General features: G+C 32.5%; 9 protein-coding genes and 1 non-coding gene across 10 annotated transcripts; 6 read left to right on the plus strand and 4 right to left on the minus strand.

Moving 5' to 3' along the window:
• Positions 1 to 507: 507 nt before the first annotated feature.
• ASCRUDRAFT_77421 (uncharacterized protein) lies at positions 508 to 1317 on the minus strand (the record flags this gene model as incomplete). The annotated part of the gene is made up of 1 exon (XM_020193859.1): positions 508 to 1317. A coding segment is annotated over exon 1 (353 nt), but the record flags the coding sequence as incomplete, so codon positions are not given.
• A 466-nt stretch (positions 1318 to 1783) lies between these two features.
• On the plus strand, positions 1784 to 1869 carry ASCRUDRAFT_t144. Its single transcript has one exon. It is a non-coding gene; the product is annotated as a tRNA-Trp (tRNA).
• A 197-nt stretch (positions 1870 to 2066) lies between these two features.
• Positions 2067 to 4625, minus strand: ASCRUDRAFT_38305 (vWA-like protein; the record flags this gene model as incomplete). Its single annotated transcript, XM_020190844.1, has 2 exons — positions 2067 to 3041; positions 3099 to 4625. 2 exons carry the CDS (start codon positions 4623 to 4625, stop codon positions 2067 to 2069), a joined length of 2502 nt encoding a protein of 833 aa, XP_020045319.1.
• A 90-nt stretch (positions 4626 to 4715) lies between these two features.
• Positions 4716 to 5197, minus strand: ASCRUDRAFT_115588 (uncharacterized protein). Its single transcript, XM_020188819.1, has one exon. The coding sequence runs from the start codon at positions 5097 to 5099 to the stop codon at positions 4806 to 4808; it is 294 nt and encodes a 97-aa protein (XP_020045320.1). The 5' UTR covers positions 5100 to 5197; the 3' UTR covers positions 4716 to 4805.
• Positions 5198 to 5294: 97 nt separating this feature from the next.
• ASCRUDRAFT_38207 (uncharacterized protein) lies at positions 5295 to 7154 on the plus strand (the record flags this gene model as incomplete). Its single annotated transcript, XM_020190835.1, has 2 exons — positions 5295 to 6222; positions 6412 to 7154. 2 exons carry the CDS (start codon positions 5295 to 5297, stop codon positions 7152 to 7154), a joined length of 1671 nt encoding a protein of 556 aa, XP_020045321.1.
• Positions 7155 to 7383: 229 nt separating this feature from the next.
• ASCRUDRAFT_72095 (uncharacterized protein) lies at positions 7384 to 10497 on the plus strand (the record flags this gene model as incomplete). The annotated part of the gene is made up of 1 exon (XM_020192027.1): positions 7384 to 10497. The coding sequence occupies one exon, from the start codon at positions 7384 to 7386 to the stop codon at positions 10495 to 10497; it is 3114 nt and encodes a 1037-aa protein (XP_020045322.1).
• Positions 10498 to 10845: 348 nt separating this feature from the next.
• On the minus strand, positions 10846 to 13542 carry ASCRUDRAFT_38386 (Ras-GEF domain-containing protein; the record flags this gene model as incomplete). Its single annotated transcript, XM_020190851.1, has 2 exons — positions 10846 to 11011; positions 11102 to 13542. Coding segments are annotated over 2 exons (2607 nt in total), but the record flags the coding sequence as incomplete, so codon positions are not given.
• Positions 13543 to 15678: 2136 nt separating this feature from the next.
• On the plus strand, positions 15679 to 16135 carry SME1 (mRNA splicing protein SME1). The gene is made up of 2 exons (XM_020193860.1): positions 15679 to 15723; positions 15798 to 16135. Exons 1-2 carry the CDS (start codon positions 15694 to 15696, stop codon positions 16035 to 16037), a joined length of 270 nt encoding a protein of 89 aa, XP_020045324.1. The 5' UTR covers positions 15679 to 15693; the 3' UTR covers positions 16038 to 16135.
• A 206-nt stretch (positions 16136 to 16341) lies between these two features.
• MRT4 (ribosome assembly factor MRT4) lies at positions 16342 to 17459 on the plus strand. Its single transcript, XM_020193861.1, has one exon. It carries the CDS (start codon positions 16503 to 16505, stop codon positions 17226 to 17228), a length of 726 nt encoding a protein of 241 aa, XP_020045325.1. The 5' UTR covers positions 16342 to 16502; the 3' UTR covers positions 17229 to 17459.
• Positions 17460 to 17623: 164 nt separating this feature from the next.
• SKI8 (SKI complex subunit WD repeat protein SKI8) lies at positions 17624 to 18940 on the plus strand (the record flags this gene model as incomplete). The annotated part of the gene is made up of 2 exons (XM_020189404.2): positions 17624 to 18017; positions 18066 to 18940. Coding segments are annotated over 2 exons (1269 nt in total), but the record flags the coding sequence as incomplete, so codon positions are not given.
• Positions 18941 to 18954: the final 14 nt, after the last annotated feature.

The following is an 18954-nucleotide window of genomic DNA, read 5'->3' on the forward strand; positions in this document are numbered from 1 at the left end:
GGTTCATCTGTTGGTTCATCTGTTGGTTCATCAGTAGGTTCTCCAGTTGGTTCATCAGTAGGTTCTCCAGTTGGTTCATCTGTTGGTTCATCTGTTGGTTCATCTGTTGGTTCATCTGTTGGTTCATCTGTTGGTTCATCTGTTGGTTCATCTGTTGGTTCATCTGTTGGTTCATCAGTAGGTTCATCTGTTGGTTCATCTGTTGGTTCATCTGTTGGTTCATCTGTGGGTTCATCTGTTGGTTCATCTGTNGGTTCATCTGTTGGTTCATCAGTAGGTTCTCCAGTTGGTTCATCTGTTGGTTCATCAGTTGGTTCTCCAGTTGGTTCATCTGTGGGTTCATCTGTTGGTTCATCTGTTGGTTCTCCAGTTGGTTCTCCAGTTGGTTCATCAGTAGGTTCATCTGTTGGTTCATCTGTTGGTTCATCTGTGGGTTCATCTGTTGGTTCATCTGTTGGTTCTCCAGTTGGTTCTCCAGTTGGTTCATCTGTGGGTTCATCTGTTGGTTCATCTGTTGGTTCTCCAGTTGGTTCTCCAGTTGGTTCATCTGTTGGTTCATCAGTTGGTTCTCCAGTTGGTTCTCCAGTTGGTTCATCTGTTGGTTCATCAGTTGGTTCTCCAGTTGGTTCATCTGTTGGTTCTCCAGTGGGTTCTCCGGTTGGTTCCTCAATTACTTCGTCTGTTGGGACATCAACTGGTTCCGATGGTTCGGTTGGTCCCAAAATATTAACATCTACTGGAACGTTTGTTGGCTGCAAATCATCTGTAGTGGTTGCAATTTGTCTAGGATTCAAAGGGATTGGTTGAGATAGGCCTATAGGGATAAATGATAGACCTATGAAGGTGAAATAAAATTTCATTTTTCAAAGAAATTTAATTTTATTAAGCGTCAATATTTTTTGATAATTGATATGATTAAGCGAGTGAAGTTAATTTAAAAAAATGGATAAAAAGAGCTACATGCAAATATATTGAACTTTTATATGAATTACAAAGGTAAGGGGTTTATTTTGCTAATCTTTTTATTTTGGTTGAAACAATTTAAAAATATCTTATTTATAATATTAATTCAAGTATAGGAATTACCTTAAATGATTTGTGAATTGATTAATGCCATAAAAATGACATATTAATGTATAATAATAGGAATTATCCCAATTGGAGTATACGGAATTAGTCCTTTAAGAACAGTCCCAAATCATATAGCTTAAATTATTATAGAAAGTGAGTTGAATGTACAAATACGATAATAATATAGTGGGTTTTTAAATCTATTTTTGTCAAAGCAGACAAAGCATAAAGAGAAATGGGTTGGGCCGATCGAATAACTCGATTCAAATAATTGGCCAAAACATCCAAATCTTCAAAGAATCAAAGCATCTCAACCAACATGTTAAATTAAAAAAAAAGGGTTCTGAGTAGGTTAGTTTTATTGCAAATCGACTTCTCTATGATGCAAAAGTCATATTAACTTGCAAAAATTGTATGAAATCCAAAAATAAAATATGCTGTTAATCATCGATTTTGAGTTTCACAATAATATAATTATAGATTAAACTTTATTTCTATATTACCATTTTAATTTTTCCTCATTTGGCAACGCATGGGTTTCTTGTTTAAAATTGACAGGCCAATTGTGCTTGTGCAATTACATATTATTCTGTTGCAGTTCCCGGAGATAATTAAATTATTGCAGTAATAATAAAAATTCATTATTGTATCTCCAAAAAAAATATATTGCTACCTCTGATATTCTATTTCATATAAATTCTTACTAATTGTTGATGCGGTGGCTCAATGGTAGAGCTTTCGACTCCAGTTCTCTGAGCAGCGATCGAAGGGCTGCAGGTTCAATTCCTGTCCGTGTCAGTTTTTTCAAACTTTTATCACAATAAAATAATTTGTTTATTCTTATCTTCTGTAAAGGTTTGGGTTTGATATTGAATTTTGCTAGCAACCACTTCGTCTTACTAATATTGTTTATTGTCTACGCTGAAGAAGGCTACAAAAGGAAAAGCTTATGGACAACACAGAAGCCCGTTTTGCGCTTTTCTTTGCCTTATTGTTTATGATTTTTTACTATCGTTAGTGAGTGCTTTTTCCACTAAAATCGCAAAATAGCTCTGTAAACTCAAATCGTCTGTCAATAGATGAACCTCTTCACCTCTGAACCCACCGTCCTTGTAGGCGTTAGTGGGACTCAATTTTGAGATGAGAAATCTTGATTGTGAATCCCCTTCTTTGCATGAAATAAATCTTGGTAATGGAAATCTTTCTACTAAAATGTCTTTGATATCTTCATTTGGCGACTTTAAAAACTTATCAAAGTTTTCTTTAAATTGATTTCCATATTTTTCTAAAAACTTATCTGGTTCTCTTTGTAAATAGCTATTTAATGCTGCAATGTTCGCTCCATGAAACACCAAAATTTCAAAAAACGTATCCAAAAATAAAATCCGATTGGATTTTATTGACAATGAATCCAATAACACTGCCTCGGTTTTAATATTGTCAAAATTGTTTTGATCTTTATCAAGTGTATCTTGTCCATATGAGAGCAAGACCGGTTGAATCATGACTAATGAATTATCCACATTCTCACTTAATAATAAATGATTATAATAGGTCAATTCATCTGGTGAATAGTTGAAAGAATTTAATAAAAAAGATCTTCTTAAATTGTAAGTAAATCCTGGAAAACTTAAAAATGTTCCTGGCAAAAGCAAGGTATTTGTATTAATATCAATGAAATTGAACTTTCTAATTAGATCAATTAGCATTTCATCAATATACTTGATTCCATTTTCATTTTTTTCAAAATCATTATTCTTTGAGTTGAATTTTTTAAAAGAAATTAACCTGGATATTAAAATAACCGCTGCTTCTTCATCAAAATTTTCAAGAAAAAAATTTTTATATGTGGATAATTTATAAATTGGTCTTTGGATAGTTGTTACTCTCAATCTATACTGCCCATCTAAATGTTGATAATGGAATGTATATTGAATATAAACCATTTGGGTTCGAGTCTGAGTCAGAGCCTGAGTTCGAGTTTGGGTCTCAATATTTTCATGCTGATTATATTTACCATCTTCAACATCTTTATTAATTTCAAAATAAATTGCATATGTTGATGATGAAGAAACATTGCACAACTTCCATGAATTAGTCTTACCGATTCCAATTTCTAAATCACTTATATTAGAATTTGAAAAATTTTTTTTTTTACTTAAATCAACTCTCAAATTGGGGTTTGAATTTTCCATAGAATTAAGAGAAATTGCATTTCCAATTAGCCCGTTAATCTTTAAAGGTACACTTGTTTTAATTTGCAAAGATCCATTAAACCCAATATTTGTGATTTCATTATTGTTATTATCAATATCAATATCATTATCATTATCATTATCATTATTATTATTATTAATTAAACTATGAGATTCAAAGAATTTGATTAAAGAATTTTTAAAAATAGATGTTTTAAACGAATCCGAAAATATGCATGAACCACTAGTTAAATTTAATAATTTTGACATTTCAAATAGTCCAATTTGATCATATGAACCGATAAATAAGTTTAAAGTATAACCTTGATAAGCAATTTCCTTTGCTATGTTATTATAAAAAGTTTTTGATTCTTTATGGAAATTTTTATTTCCATTAATAATATCATTATTTGAACGTAAGGTATCCTTTCTATTAGGTGTTGTTATTTTTCCTAATCCATAATCTGCAGGACCCGATAAAAACAATAAAATTTGAACGTTTGTTTGTGGAAAACAACTGATCAATAAATTTTTAATTATATTTAGACAATTACCGGTTGATCTTAATTTTCTTTCATTTTTTTTAATCGGCCAAACATCTAATTTTAAGTTATTAATAATTTTTTCAAAGACAAAATTATAAGTTGAAATTTTTTGAAAATAGTTTGAGCCAATATTATATTTTTTACTATGTGATCTTAAATCTTCAGGTAGAATACCCAATTTTTCTTGAATTTGAGATTTTGAATAAAATTTATCACCATTAAAAGAGAAATTTTTAATAATATTCAAATCGGATAATTGATAAATATTAATATTTTTACCAAAAGTGATTAAACCGATAATTGAATCTTCAGATAAGTAGTTTATTGAGCTTAAAATTGAAGATTTCAATGATTCAAATTCTTCTAAATCATTTTGATCAGCGTTTAAAGCTAAATCAATAGCAAATAAATAGATATTTGACGGAAATTTTGAAGTTTTGTTGGGCAACTTGTATTCAATAGTTGAGCTAGTTAAAATTTGGTCAAAATCATTTAGGTTAATGTTGTTGTTATCAGCACTTGAATTAGCGAAATAATTTTTGGGAAGAAAATTTCTTGATAAACAAATGGAACATATCCAGGACAAAGAATTATGGTCAAAATGCGTATATTTATTTAAAATTGACTGACAATTTGAATTAGAGCACACAATAGGATTTTGATTATCAATTATGTTCAAGTCCTTTTTTTTAAATAATGGAGTATATAGCGAGCCAATTGGTAGCACCAAGTTTGATGCATCAAAAGTGTTTGTGGGAAAAGTATTCCAGGAAAATCTGACACCATCTAAATCCTCAGCTTCTTGAAAGTTCATAATTGAGATTTTAAGTAGATTTGAATTATATCTCGAGTATGAGTATATCTCGAGCAAAATTTAAAAGACTCTTACACGTTTCTTCAGTGTTATCTCAAAAATTCTAACAACTCAACCGTTAGATGCTCAGCCTCAGGTAAGCGAAAATAGGCACTTAAAGATCAAATTCAAGCACTGTATTTACAATGTACGAGAACCACTTTGTGAAAGCATCTTCAAAACTATCTCCAGAGACATAAAAAGAACCAGAAACGAGACAAAACCAAGAGGAAACACACACTGTCTTTGCAGGCCAACAGAACAGCTCCAGCAGCACTCGCCACAGCCTGTTTCTGCAATTGTCCCACCACGGACAGCTCCGGTTCGAGACGGAACTTTGCAGTTATTCGCAGTCGTGTTCGGAAGAATGCCTGGTTTCCGTGAACATGAACTCTGTGCTGTGCTGAGATCTGCGCAGAAGCACCGGTCAGTCATCTCTTAGGCCTACCGGTTAAAGGTGCCACGTGCTGAGGACTTCCGGCACTCCTGTCCAGTCTTTCTTTCGTTTTTTAGGTTTCAATGTCAACTGGAGCATCTGCTGAACTCAATTTCTGCTTCTTTTATCTCTTGCTGCTTTTTTTTCTTCAGGATTGTTTCTGTTTTTTCTGTTCTTTCTTCTAGCATCCAAAGATGACTGTAATACCCAACAACAGTTTGTTTGCAAACTTCAAAATCGAAGTAAAGTATCTCCAATTATTTTGTGCGCTATTGTGGTGCTTGTTTGCTGCTGGTCCAGTATTTGGCTTTGCTGCTTTAAAACCAATATTGATAGCTCAAGGGGTTTATGAGAATAGATGCTCAGTGAATATTCTTCCTCATGATAATTTTGCATTTTCAGACTTTACAGCTGGTGACAAAAATAATAATGATAACAATGGTAACAATAATGATAGTTCCACTACTCTATGCAATGAGCAAGATCTAGCTTTAAATTTCATGTTTACATTAGCCGCAGTTTTAACAAATACCATTAGTCTAATTGTTGGCATTATTCTTGATAAATTTGGTTCAAGAATATCCGGTGTCATTGGTTCGATATTAATCTCTTTGGGCTCATTAATCTTCATTTATAATAGCTCGACTTTTTTTCAAAACTTGTATTTTTTTGATCCGTTTTTAATTGGGTATTCATTGTTAGCTCTTGGTGGCCCTTTTGTATTTATAAGTTCATACCAGCTAGCCAATTTATTTCCAAACAATTCAGGAACTGTTTTGGCTTTTTTAACCGGTGCTTTTGATTCATCCTCTGCTTTATTTTTAGTTTACAGTCTAGTTTACTTTGACAAATTGAAATTTTTGTCATATTTAAACATCAATTTTGCTAATTTGTCTCTAAGTTCCTTTTTCAAATGTTACTTAATTGTTCCCTTTTTCATAATAATTTGTCAATTATTTATAATGCCAAAAGAGAAAAAAAAGACTGATTATATTTCAAATAATATAAGCAACATAAATGCCTTGGTTGATTCAGATTCAAACAATCTTCGGAATCAAATACATATCCATAACCACGATGACTATGCTATACATGATGATGAACATACAATCAGTAGTTTTTGTGATGAAGAGACTGCTTTACTATCTCACACAACCAATAACCCCATGGGAACCTTTTTGTCAAGACCAAATTCAATAATTTCCAGAAGATCATCAATAACTATTCCCGATTCTTTTGTTAGTAGAAGATTGTCAATTGTTAATAATAACCCCAGCATTGCTTCCATAACTAATAATGAATATAACGAAGGCAATAACCTGCATCCAGATTTAAACTTCAGTCAAACCAATCTTCCAAAAAAGGAAAAAGAAAAGGATATTTTAATTGGAATATGCTACAATTATTCATTAAAGAGACAATTGTCCTCAAAGTTTTTCATACTAATGTGTCTTTTTACATCAATTCAAATGTTAAGAATTAATTATTTTATTGCGACAATAAAAACTCAGGAGACATATTTACTAGACTCAATCGAAAAGGCTATCCAAGTAAACAAGATTTTCGATTTGGCATTGCCAATTGGTGGCTTATTATCAATTCCCTTTATTGGGCTAATTTTAGACAATTTTCAATGTTTAAATATAATTAAAATCTTATTAGTCATTAGCATAGTAATTGGTTTGTTAGGCATGACAACAAGTATGGTTTTGAATATTTTCGGCGTTTGGCTATTGGTTATCTATAGGCCATTTTATTACACAACTGTATCCGATTACTGTTTGAAGATTTTTGGTAATGATAATTTCGGAATGGTGTATGGGTCGATTATCTTCATTTCAGGCTTGTTCAACCTCAACCAGTACTTCCTCGACAATCTAACTCATAACTTTTTCCAAATGAATCCAATTCCTGTGAATCTTATGTTGGTTGTCATTACCTTTGTGCTTGGATGGTGGCTACTCCAATTTGTCATCGTAAATCTCTACAAAATCAAGAAAAGAGATCTTGTGGAAGAAGCTGAACAGGCTCCAACTTTTGAAATCCCATACTGATGGGTCATCGCTGTTGGCCCATCGATGCGGTACTCATGTGCAACTGCGTTTTTTTGCGTACTTGATGCAGAGCCGCAAAGAGGGCCTCTTTTTTTGCTTTATCTCTTTAAAGCTATTATATACCATATACTCGTAAGTAATAATCTGATGATTGTAATTACTCTATCAGAAGCATAGTTAGCGCATTTTATGCTTAATTGCTAACCATTGACCACTTCTATTTATCACGATGGCTAATACGAATTCTGATAGCTACAAATACATTTTGTTTGATAACATTAATTCATCAGTAATTACGAATTCTCACATCTCCAAACCAAAGACAAACTCTGTTAATGTTAATGAACAAACTCCTTTAATATCAACTTCTCAGCTTTTCTTGCACACTTTGATATCGAATAACTATTCCAAAAACGCTTCTGATGGTAATAGCAATGGTCTTCATGCTAGTACTTATTCTAGCAGCTATTCTAACAGTCGCTCTGGCACTAATAATATTAGCAGAATAAATCACAGAAATGATGCCAATCATATTATCTTACTCGAAAATTCAAAGAATTCAATAATCAGTAAGATTTTTAAGAGTTTAAATTTTTTTTTTGTTTTATTTTCATCTTTGGCTTTGATAGCTGCAGCCTCTTTGATAACTTTTACCTATCTTAACCAAGACTCTCTTCAAGAATGCTTTTCGTCTTCGACTGTCATTGAACCTGATTTTCTTAATACCAAAATTACTTTAAATGATAATGGATTTGTCTTAAAGACTAGCCTGAATTTGACTTTTGACTACTCTAAAATCTTGAATGCAGATTCAAAATCAAATTCACTTGTTAGTTTTGACGAAAATTTAGAAACAAGTATTCAATCAACATCAATTGATAACCCTTTTGACAAAAAAAAGATTTATTACTACATAATTAAAACTATAACTGATTTGATATCTCCAATAACAATAATACCATTAGATTCTATTAAATTGTCTGCTCAATTTCAGAATAATAATTATCAATTTTCCAGTTTAAATTTTTTAAATAATAATAGTTTTGAAATTAATTTGAAAGATAATCAAACAAATTTTTTATCTCCTGAAGTAAATAGTGAAATTTATCCAAATAGTACCATGGAAATTTTATCAGATCTAATTGATTATTACTTGCTCAATCCCAACAATACCATTTATAAAATCAATGCTAATATGAAAGGGGATTTCTTATTAACATGGTCATTTGTATCTTTCAACTATCACGCCTTTTACCAAAAAGACATAAAACTAGATCTTAAACTTTTAAACAACTATCAAAATTATTTTCCTAACTTGAATATTTCTAATATTTTTAATCCTACAAAAGATATTGATATTGTTGATTTTAGTATTTATAACACCTCAGACTCACTAATTACTAATTTGCAAACAAATATCACCTATCATGATTTACCAGGCTTGAAATATTATTTAGATCAAAATGACATATTTTTAGATTCTTCAAATTGGGTAATTTCTTTACCTGATCAAAACCATGATAGGTTAATTCCTCTAACAAAAATTTTCATTCATCCAATTGAATTTTCAACTGGTTTGTCATCATTTTGCATTAATCTAACCTCCACCATAAACAGTTTAGATCCTCGTTTATTGCAAAATAATATTAGCAATTCCGATAATATGATTGGTGCAATTGAAGCTTCCAAAACTGATTCTCAAATCTCTCTTTTAAATCAATTTATTTTTAATATTATGAATCGAGAAAGATTTTCAATTTATGTTAATGGGGAAAATGAAGTTCATGACATCTTCAATTTTAAAATTGAATTGCCTAATTGGTTTAAGCAAATATCCAATAGGCTTCATATTCCATTAACAATAAATTATCCGGTGGTAGATTTATTTTTACCAAAAAACAATAATACTAACGATACTTCAAGCTCAATTAACATGAAATCCGTAATCAAAGATGCAGAACTCATTGATGTTTCAATCACTTTACCTAAGAGTTCATTGCCAATTTTAGATCTTGATTTAATTTTAATTGTTCAATTTCCTCAAAGTTTAACAAATTTGGAGTTTGATCTTAATAAATTCAAAACAGAGAAACTAATATTGAGTTATGAATGCATAGATAACAAATCTCTTGGTTTTGTCATGGATGAATGGCAAGATGTAATAATTCATGATTTTATTTTTTCGAATGATCATTACAATCAAAAAATAGTTGAATTAAAATTGAGAAATTTGCAGATTGATCTATTCGATCCAGATGTCATATCTTATTTGATCAAAAAATTTATTCTAAAACAAGATGGGGTTGATGATAATAATAAAGCTGATTTGGTTTTTATAGATTCTGTTTTTGATATCAACTTGTCATTACCCTCAATTTTTCCCTTATCCAATAGTGAGTTTCAAGAATTTGATAACTTGCCAGTAAACTTGAATTGCAATATCACTACCATTTTCAATGAATCTTCTAATAATACAATTGGCGACTATATAAGTAACTTAACTGTTATAATTGATAAAATCACCTACATTGACTCAAACTCAGATAATTTTTTGCTTCTTGAACTTGATATTAAAGTGTTTAATCCATTCAACTCATCTTTCAGTTTCAATTTACCTAAAGAAAATCAAATTTTCATTCAATACAAATATAACAATACGATTTTGGGGGAAGTATATTTCAATAATATAACGGTAGAAGCATCAAATCTTTTTCAGTTTTCTTTTTTTTTCAAAGTTAATCAGATTGATGTTTATCATCAGGAAAATAAATTATTATTGGCCGAATTTTTGAGTAGGTTTGTTTCCAATACTAATGACACAAACCCCGTTGTCCAGCTTCAAGGCAAAGAAATAACAAATTATGATGATGATCGGGTTACTAAAGTATTAAAAGCAATAGAGGTTGCAGTCCCTTTACCTGATTTTAGAAACTCTCTTGCTTCCACAAGATACTCGAACATGATTTCTAGTGATGATGAAAAAGGCTTTATACTAAGTGTAACCTTGCATATTTTCAGTTCTGAAATTGAATGTGAAGTGTATAATCCAGTCCAAAATCAAAACTTGGAACTCAACATTGTTGAAGGAAAAGCATATTATGAAGAAACAGAACTAGGGAAATTAAGAGATAAAAATGTGAAAATGGTTATTCCTCCAGGAGTTTATAAGACACCTAGAATACCCATTGTTGTAAACAAAGGGATAGCTTCAAACATATTAAAGAAAGCATTAAATGGTGAGTTAAAAGTTAAAACAGTTTGTCAATTTTTGATGAAGCTTGGTAATTTTGAGGTGCAATTAAAATATATTGGAACTGATATGGCAACTGATATACGAATTTAAAAGATTGAAAATGTTTTTAGATCTTTTTTTTTTAAGTTCTTTTTTATTATTTTTTTTAAACTTTATAGTTTTTGCTAGAGTTTTATGTTGATTTTCCTGCAACTTCCAATGGCGTAATTATTTAATTTCTTTGCAGGTTATTTTTTGAATTGTATTGTTGGTTAAACTGCTCTGCTTTGTGGACCATACACATTAATAATTTATGATTTTCTATTTTCTCAATTTTGAAAATAATTACAAAAAAATAAAAAAGTCAATTCTATATTAGAGCTCTTGCATAGAAGAAGTGTTAAGATACAATAGTAAAAATAAGTATTAATCTTTAGAATAAAATTCAAAAAAATCTAATCAAGAATGCGAATGCTGTGTTTGGATATTAAAACTAAGATTCCACATTCTATCTGAATCTTTCATATATAATGAATGTACATTCATGAGCTCTATTAATATCAACTCTTGCAATTGAGATACCGAATCCATTGTAATATTGTCATCAAGATTTTGATTGGTTCCACTGGATGATCCGATGCCACCATTGGTTATACTTATATCTCTTAGGGAGTAACTATTAGAAAAATTAAAAGCAAAATCTCTTTTTTTAAACAGATTATTGCTCCCATTTGTGTTGATAATATTATATGTAGAAGAGTAATCAACCTGGAAATGTTCCATATCAGATAATATTTTTACAATCTTAAAATGCTTATCAAAATTAATTAATTTTAAATAACCACTTATTTGTCTATAATCACTATTGCCTTCATTAACAAATATTATGTCTTGTAGAAACAAATTGATATAGGGAACTAAAGGAATGTTACTGACCTGCTGATCTTTTGATATATCCAAATATTTCTTTAGCTTTGACCGATAAATATAAAAATTTTTATCGGGTTGAATGATTGAGCTTAGATAACTGTAAACTTCATAATACTTGGAGTTTAGCTTTCCCCACAAACGATGTAATCGACTGATTGCTGAACTTTGTAATATTGTCATTATCGCAGCCAAAGAATTAAAATTTCTTAAAATTAGACAACAATAAGCAACTTTTATCCAGTATTTCAAATTGGAGATTCTTAACTTTATGGCAATCCCAGGTTTCAATATGGTTTCGATAACATATTCTGATAGTAAATTGGTAAATAGTATTGATTTTTCAACATTAACGCTTTTTTTTAAATATAGGTTCTTGGTGATAAAATTTTTATTTAATAATTCGTCTGGTTTTATACTGACAAATATCTTGGATTCTATAATTGTTAATTGCTTTGACAATTCCATGCAATTGAAGTTTAGTAAAGAAATGTTCTTGGAATTCAAAGATACTTCAAGCTTTTTTATTTCACAAATGTTATACCACGAATCTAATAGTTGTTTGATGTCAATTGGATAGTATGGAATTGGATTTGAAGAAATACTAGAACTAGTTTTAATAAAATCAGGATTCCATGTTTTACCAAATGCAACTCTGAATTGCATTATGGCTTTTTCAATCGATGATAACTGGTTTCGGTTAAGTAAAGATGATATATGTGATGTGGATGCAATCCAATTTGAAATTTTCAAAGAAGATGATCCAATCCCATTATTGTTATTCTGTTTATTTTTAAAAAGAAACTCAGTTTCACTTGTTGGACTAGATAGATCAGCAGGAAGCGCTGTAGTACTTGTTGTATAATAATGGTAACCATCTTCGTAAGAACTCTTATCAATTTGTCCAATTCTTCTTGTGACTAATTGATTGTCATTCATACCAGACATGTAAGCAAAATTCACATCCTGAAATGGGTGATTTGCTGCTAATTTTCCAGCAACCTCTAATATTGGATACACCTCTGTGGGCAAATATCTTATGGCACTCTCATTTAAAAAGTTTATTATGGTTGGTAAAAGCGGATAATCTACTTTATAGTTCCAATAACTTTCAAGCCATGTTTTGAATGCATTCAAGATTAATTTTCTGCGATTTTTTATTCTTGAATCGAATACTGTGTATTTTTGTTCTGAGTTGATTTCATATTCTTCAGATTCTGATTGTGTCGTCAGTTCATCAATAAGAATAGATTTTTCTTTGTTATCAGCATCAAATCTTTTTATTAATTCTTCAATTAAGTCAGCTGGAGTTGAAAAAATGCGAAATGTTAAAAAGAATGTTGAAAAAAAGAACCTATCTGGACGATGTAGTTCATTAACTAATAAGTATACCAATGCTCTAAAGGTAGCACCTAGTATTTTTCCGTTGCCATCTAGTAGAATTTCATTATCTACAGAAAACGGGTTAGTTTTCAACTCCACATCTTGTTGGTTTGAGGAATCCTTATATCGAGCAAAGGCTGATATTCTTACCATGTATGGAGAAGAACTATTGAACTCTGCTAGTGTTTCCAGAAGTGTGATTGGTTGAGCATTTTTGTTTAAATTTGAATTTACGGGAGTTATTGTTTGATTTGAATCTTCTAGTGAATTGATTGAACATTTTTGGACAAATTCTTTGGGGGATATTTTCATTTTTTGAAAGTCTGGATGTTTTCGGTTAGAGTCTAGAGTATAACCATTCGGTATTAAATCCAACAAATAGCGACAGCTTTTTAAGGAGCTGGAGACAGATTTTATCATTTTTGAGACAACAGCAATTAGTTTTATTCCTTCTAGAGTGTAGAAATAAGAGGAGCTTCTGTTTCCCGGGATGTCAGATATAAGATTTGGAGAGTATAGTCTGAACAATGGTGTTGTTTGATTTAAAGAAGTTTTTAGAAGCAATTTTTTAACAGTTGAAACCAAATCAGTGACCAAGACTAGTAAGTTCTCTAGTGAGGAATCTAGAGTATAGTCCGATAGTTTCAAGAACCTGGTTGCAGATTTTCCGATGAACAAGATTTCTCTTAGTAGTAGGATTATTTGGTAAACGATTGTTTCTAATAGGTGGGAACCAGAATTATTATTTTGGATCATATCCATTCTACCCAAAATCAAGCTTAGATATTGGAATAGCAAGTGGTTTATTTCGGACAATCTTGATTTTGCGATGGGAGGTTCATTTAGATAGAAGATTTTATCCTTTTTTTTTTTTTTTTTGAGCAATGTTTTTTCATGTTTGATGGGGTCGAATTGTAGGATATCATTTGGAGTTGATATGGATTTTCTGAGGCTTTTGTGGTGATTTTGTTTGATTGTGTTTGAATCTGATAGGGACTCCGATTCATCAATTGTTTTGTTGTTGTTGTTTGGGGATAAGACTGTGAATGAAGAAGGAGCATTTTTTTGAAAGTTGTAGTTGTAGTTATTGAGTAATTTTTTTGAATTTATTGAATTTTTGTTAGCGCTAACATCAGGGCTAGTGTTAGTGTTAGCGCTGGTGTTAGCGCTAATGTTAGCGTTATTGTTGGTATTGGTGATATTATTTGGAGGAATATTTTGGAGTAAAATGAATTTATTTGGGATAAAATCTAGAATGGTTCCCCAGTTTTTTAGAAAAATAATTGATTTCAAAATGATTTTAAAGATAGAGTATTCAAGGTAGTCTAGTTTTTTAATGAATTTTAGGTAAAAGGTAATGTATTCTGAGTTGTTGTTAGTTGTGTTTAATTTTTGGATTGGTAGAATGTAGTTGTTGTTAAAGGTCATTAGTTTGTACCAATCGGATAACAATTTTTTCCTCAAGTGATGGATTTTGGAAGAGTTTTGAATTAGATAGTCATCTTTTGATAGGGTATTTGTGTTGGATAGTAGGTTGCGGATTGAGGATTTGATTTCGTTGATGTAGTTGTTGAAAGTGATTGACAATTTTTGGATGGAATCTGGGAAGGTGAGGGTTGTGTTGATGTTTGATTTGTTGTTGTTGAGGAAGTTGTTGAGGAATTTTTTTTTCAATAGGATTTTTGAGCAGGCTATTAGTAGGGGTTTCAAGTATATTAGGGAGGAAGCGATTTGGGAATAGGTTGAGTTGGGAGTGAGAGTGGAAGTGGAAGTGGAAGTGGAAGTGAGAGTGAGAGAGAGATTGGGAGTAGGATAAGTGGGGTAGATTGGTTTGAAGTAGTTTGTTATTGGAACCCAGCCATTTGAGATTGAGGAAGATGATATATTTAAGAGGGATACGTTAGCTAGAGAGAGATTTTGGTCTAGATTGTGAATGTAGATGATATCATTTTTCTTGAAGGGTATTAGATTCAAGTCTGGGTTGTTGTTGTTTGATAGGGTGTGGTTGTGGATTGCTCTGAGAAAGCAACATAGATATTTCTGGTCTTTTTTAAAAGGTTGGCTCAAAGCAGAAGAGGATATACTTGGTTGTGAATGGTGCAGAGGTGAAGAGGTTTTGTTGAAGGAGAAATCAGTAACTGAGATGGAATTGGGGTTGTGATTTGGAATCGAAATAGAGTTTGAAGGAGCGTTGGAAATGGAGATGAGATTGGAGATGGATGTGGAATTGGGTATTAAAAGTGGTATTGAGTTAGGTATTGAATTGGATAGTAGATTTGGATTTGAATGTGAATTTGAGAGTGAGATTGAGATGGAACTTGAAGTTGAGGACGCAGAAGTGGAGGTGGAAGTGGAAGAAGAGGAGAGAGAGAGTTCAGAGTTTGCATAGTTGTTTGCAGGAGCTATTCTGGGAGGAGCTGATAAGTAGTGGGAACTATTGGCATTGTAGATGCTTTGGGAGGACATAAAGAAAGAGACGTTATTATCCAGAGTGATGTGATTGGTATTATCAGTATTGGTATTATCAGTCTTGTGATTATGATTGTGATTGTGATTGTGATTGCGATTGCGATTGCGATTGCGATTGGTGAAACTGAGATATGAGGTGTTGTGGCATTGATACAGATCACTGCTAGTCTCAGCATTTATATCAGTTGGATCAGCTGGATCCCCTGGAGCAGCTGGAGCGCCAGGACTGCTGGCGGTGAGGGTGCACGCTGAGTCTCTCCTGGAGCCGGTCATGATGCACAGGAAGCAGAAACACCAATAGGCCAGCGCGTGCTACTTATACCCACGCCCGCTAGAGGAATAGCAGCACCGGCACCAGAAGTTGGCTCCCCTCCTCCTCCGCCGTCTGCGCACACGCGCGCGGAAACATGCAAGAGACTGCGGACGCGTTGGACACAGGGTAACTGCTGGTCTGGGATAAGTCCGTGTTTCTGCTGCTTCTGCTGCTTCTGCTGCTGCTTCTTTGCAAACAACCGCAGCTGCTCCACGATGTCATCCAGCACAAAACACCAGAAGGTGGTATGTTTACAGCGCTTCCGGGCTTTGATCCCGCTCTTCTTTGCAATTTCAACAACTAACTTCTCTTTTTCCAGATGGTTCCACCCATCAACTTGATTTTCAAGTTTTTCCAGCAACAGTCCTTGGTCCAGATCTGGTTGTATGAACAGATAGCCTACAGAATACAGGGCAAAATCAGAGGCTTTGACGAGTTCATGAACCTAACCATCGACGATGCTTACGAAATCAACCAACAAGACTTTTCAAAGAAAAAGTTGGGCAGAATCTTGCTAAAGGGTGACAATATCACTCTAATATCGAGTTTAGATGTTTAATCAATTCGACACTCCAGCCCACTAATCAAGTGATAATCCAACTCAACAATCAATTGACACCACATTTTAGTATTACAATTTAAAAACACAGATTTCTCATAGTATAGCATAGTATAGTATAAGTAAAATAAGGTAAAGTATACTACAGATCCCCTCGGATTGCATCCCAAAACCGATTGTGATCACATGATCTCTGTTTTTTTTCAGAAAAAATTTAAATTATTTTTTTTTTCTGCTGAAAAATTTCATATCAATTATCATCACAAAGTTTGTTTGAAAAAAAAAAAAATTATACTATAAATCTCTCCATTCTAATTTTTCTCTTTTTGCTTCATTTTCTTGGTTTTTTTATATCTTTGGTTCACTAAATAATACACAATTATTTATTCTATATCAATTATCAATCCATCTTTTGTTTCCCATTCCTCCACTCCATATTAATACTCACTACCTTTATATTCAACAATGGCAAGATCGAAACGTGCTAGACTTGTAACCTTATCAAAAACTGATAAAAAGGGTCGTCAAAACAAAAACAGAATCTTCGATCTCATCAGATCAAACATCGATTCCTACAACTACCTCTGGCTACTCGACTTGAGAAACATCAGAACTCCAACCCTACAATCAATAAGAGCTGACTGGAAGGGTTCCAAAATTGTTCTAGCAAAAACTGCTGTTATGCGTGAATCTCTAGGTAAACTTCCCTCCAACGAATACGCTCCAAATCTATCGCTTCTATCCAAAAGAATCACTGGCTCCTCCACCCTCCTCTTCACAAACGAACAACCTCAAGTAGTAAAGGACTATTTCACTGCCTTTGTCACAAAGGATTTCGCTAGAGCAAACTCAATATCCCCAATATCCTTCACCATCCCCGAGGGAATCATCTACTCCACAGCCGGTCAGATATCCGTTGAAGAAGACGTTCCAATCTCCCACTCCTTAGAACCAACCTTCAGAAACAAATTCAACATTCCCACTAGAATAAAAAACGGAAAGGTCGTTCTAGATTCTCCCTTCAATGTCTGCCAAAAGGGCGACAAACTATCCATCGTTCAATCTCTTATTTTAAAACAATTTGGTATCGCATGTGCTGAATTTAAAGTAAAAATCGACTCCTATTACGACAAAAAACTAGAATCTGTAATTCTTTTAACAACATCAGAAAATGATCATCAAATGGCCTAATTTCTCTTTATTCCCTTTTATATCTATCTTAATTAACATTTAAATCTCCACTTCAAAACTTTTTATCGTAGTATATAAAGCCCTGATTTGTAAAGCCCTGCTTAATAAAGCCCTATTCTACTTTATAACATCAACTCAAAATTTTAAATTGAAATCTTTTCTCAAATTACTTTTTAATTACCATTGCAATTATTACTACAATATTATTCATAAAATGGTATGTAATTCCTCTCTTAAACTCACTTGTTCAATAATTATTAAATAATTACTCAATTATTCAATCCTATCTTGATTGCTGCCTTACTTCTTTCCTCTTTCCTCTTTTTCTCCTTCTTTTTTTGTCATTCTAACAATCTTCTTTCTCTCTTTCTCTATTTACCCATTTCCTTCCTCAACAGAGCAGAAAATTTATCTCCACCTCAAATGCTTTCAATGCTCATGACTCAGATATCTATGCTGTTGCTGTCTCGTCTCCCTATACAATAACAATCGGCGGTGATGGCTATTTGAAATTATGGCAAAACAAAATCTCTGAAACTGATAACCCCAAAACCTCAGCTTCCAGTTTTTTAATTGACAATTCGGGTTTGCATCATCTATCACTTTTCGAATCTCCCATCTTAATTAACCTGAAGAAATTAAATCTTATCCTAGTCTCCGTTGTAGCCTTTAGTGGCACAATCTACTTTTTTCAAATTATACACGACACTTTACTTCCACTAGATGCAAAATTTTACCAAAACGATTTACAAGACTACCATGATATCTTATCAAAAAAAAACAATACCGGTGATAAAAACCTGTTTTCAGATTTCTTGAAAAATTCTCCCTTCAAAGTCGACAACAAAATCACTGGCGAGTTCTTTTGGGCAATTGAATGGTTTAAAGCTTCAGATATATCCTTTTCAGACATCAACCAGATTCAAAATAAATTCCTTGCAACCCAGTCAAAAGGTGATACTAAAATATGGAACGTATTAATCTCAATAAGTAAAAACGATAAACTAGAACTAAGCTTCATCAACCATGGCTTAATTAAACCAAAATCTCCCAACTTTGCAATGTCTTTAGCTGTGTCCCCCAGCCAAAACTTGGTTGCAACTGGTTTTCAAAATGGTGAAATCATCCTCTCCCAAATTGATTCATCTAGATCAATTTACAGTTTTTACAATAACTCTGTCCAATTTTCAAATCAACTGAATAATAAAACTTATTCTTCTTCAATCAGATCACTAAAATTCAATCCCGATGGTTCCTTATTAGTTGCCGCCTTGGATTCTGGTAGTTTTGGCAATATTTATTTATATGATACCAAATATGGTGAACTCGCTGGCATGCTAACAATGCCGACTCATTCTGCCTCAACAAGTATCAACGTCAATGCTCATGATGGTTGGATTTTTGGAATTGATTTCAATTTAGAGGGTGATTTGTTAGTAAGTGGAGGTTACGATGGCAAATTAAAAATTTGGAATATTGATACAAGATCAAAAGATGGTCAAATTCTGATATCACCTTCAGATTTAATACCCGAAGATGAAGATGTAAGAGAAGATGATAACCTTCCAGCCAATGATTATGTTGCTATAATAGATGTAAAATATATCAAGAAAGGAATTAGAGGTGGATCCGGAGGAGATACCAATGAAGGTTTAGTTGCTGTGGGTTTTGATGGTGGCATACGTTGGTACAGAGAAGCCGGTGGTATTTAAATACTTACTGTTAT

This window comes from Ascoidea rubescens (genome assembly GCF_001661345.1).
Source record: "Ascoidea rubescens DSM 1968 unplaced genomic scaffold ASCRUscaffold_14, whole genome shotgun sequence".
In the NCBI taxonomy this organism is placed as follows: Eukaryota; Fungi; Ascomycota; class Saccharomycetes; order Ascoideales; family Ascoideaceae; genus Ascoidea; species Ascoidea rubescens.

What these genes read in the sequence shown, in the direction of transcription:
- SME1 (XM_020193860.1), top strand. Translation starts at nt 15,694, where the DNA reads ATGTCATCCAGCACAAAACACCAGAAGGTG. An exon ending in GCACAAAACACCAGAAGGTG is followed by an intron (nt 15,724 to 15,797) that starts GTATGTTTACAG and finishes CTCTTTTTCCAG; the next exon opens with ATGGTTCCACCCATCAACTT.
- ASCRUDRAFT_115588 (XM_020188819.1), bottom strand. Translation starts at nt 5,099, where the DNA reads ATGACTGACCGGTGCTTCTGCGCAGATCTCAGCACAGCACAGAGTTCA.
- MRT4 (XM_020193861.1), top strand. Translation starts at nt 16,503, where the DNA reads ATGGCAAGATCGAAACGTGCTAGACTTGTAACCTTATCAAAAACTGAT.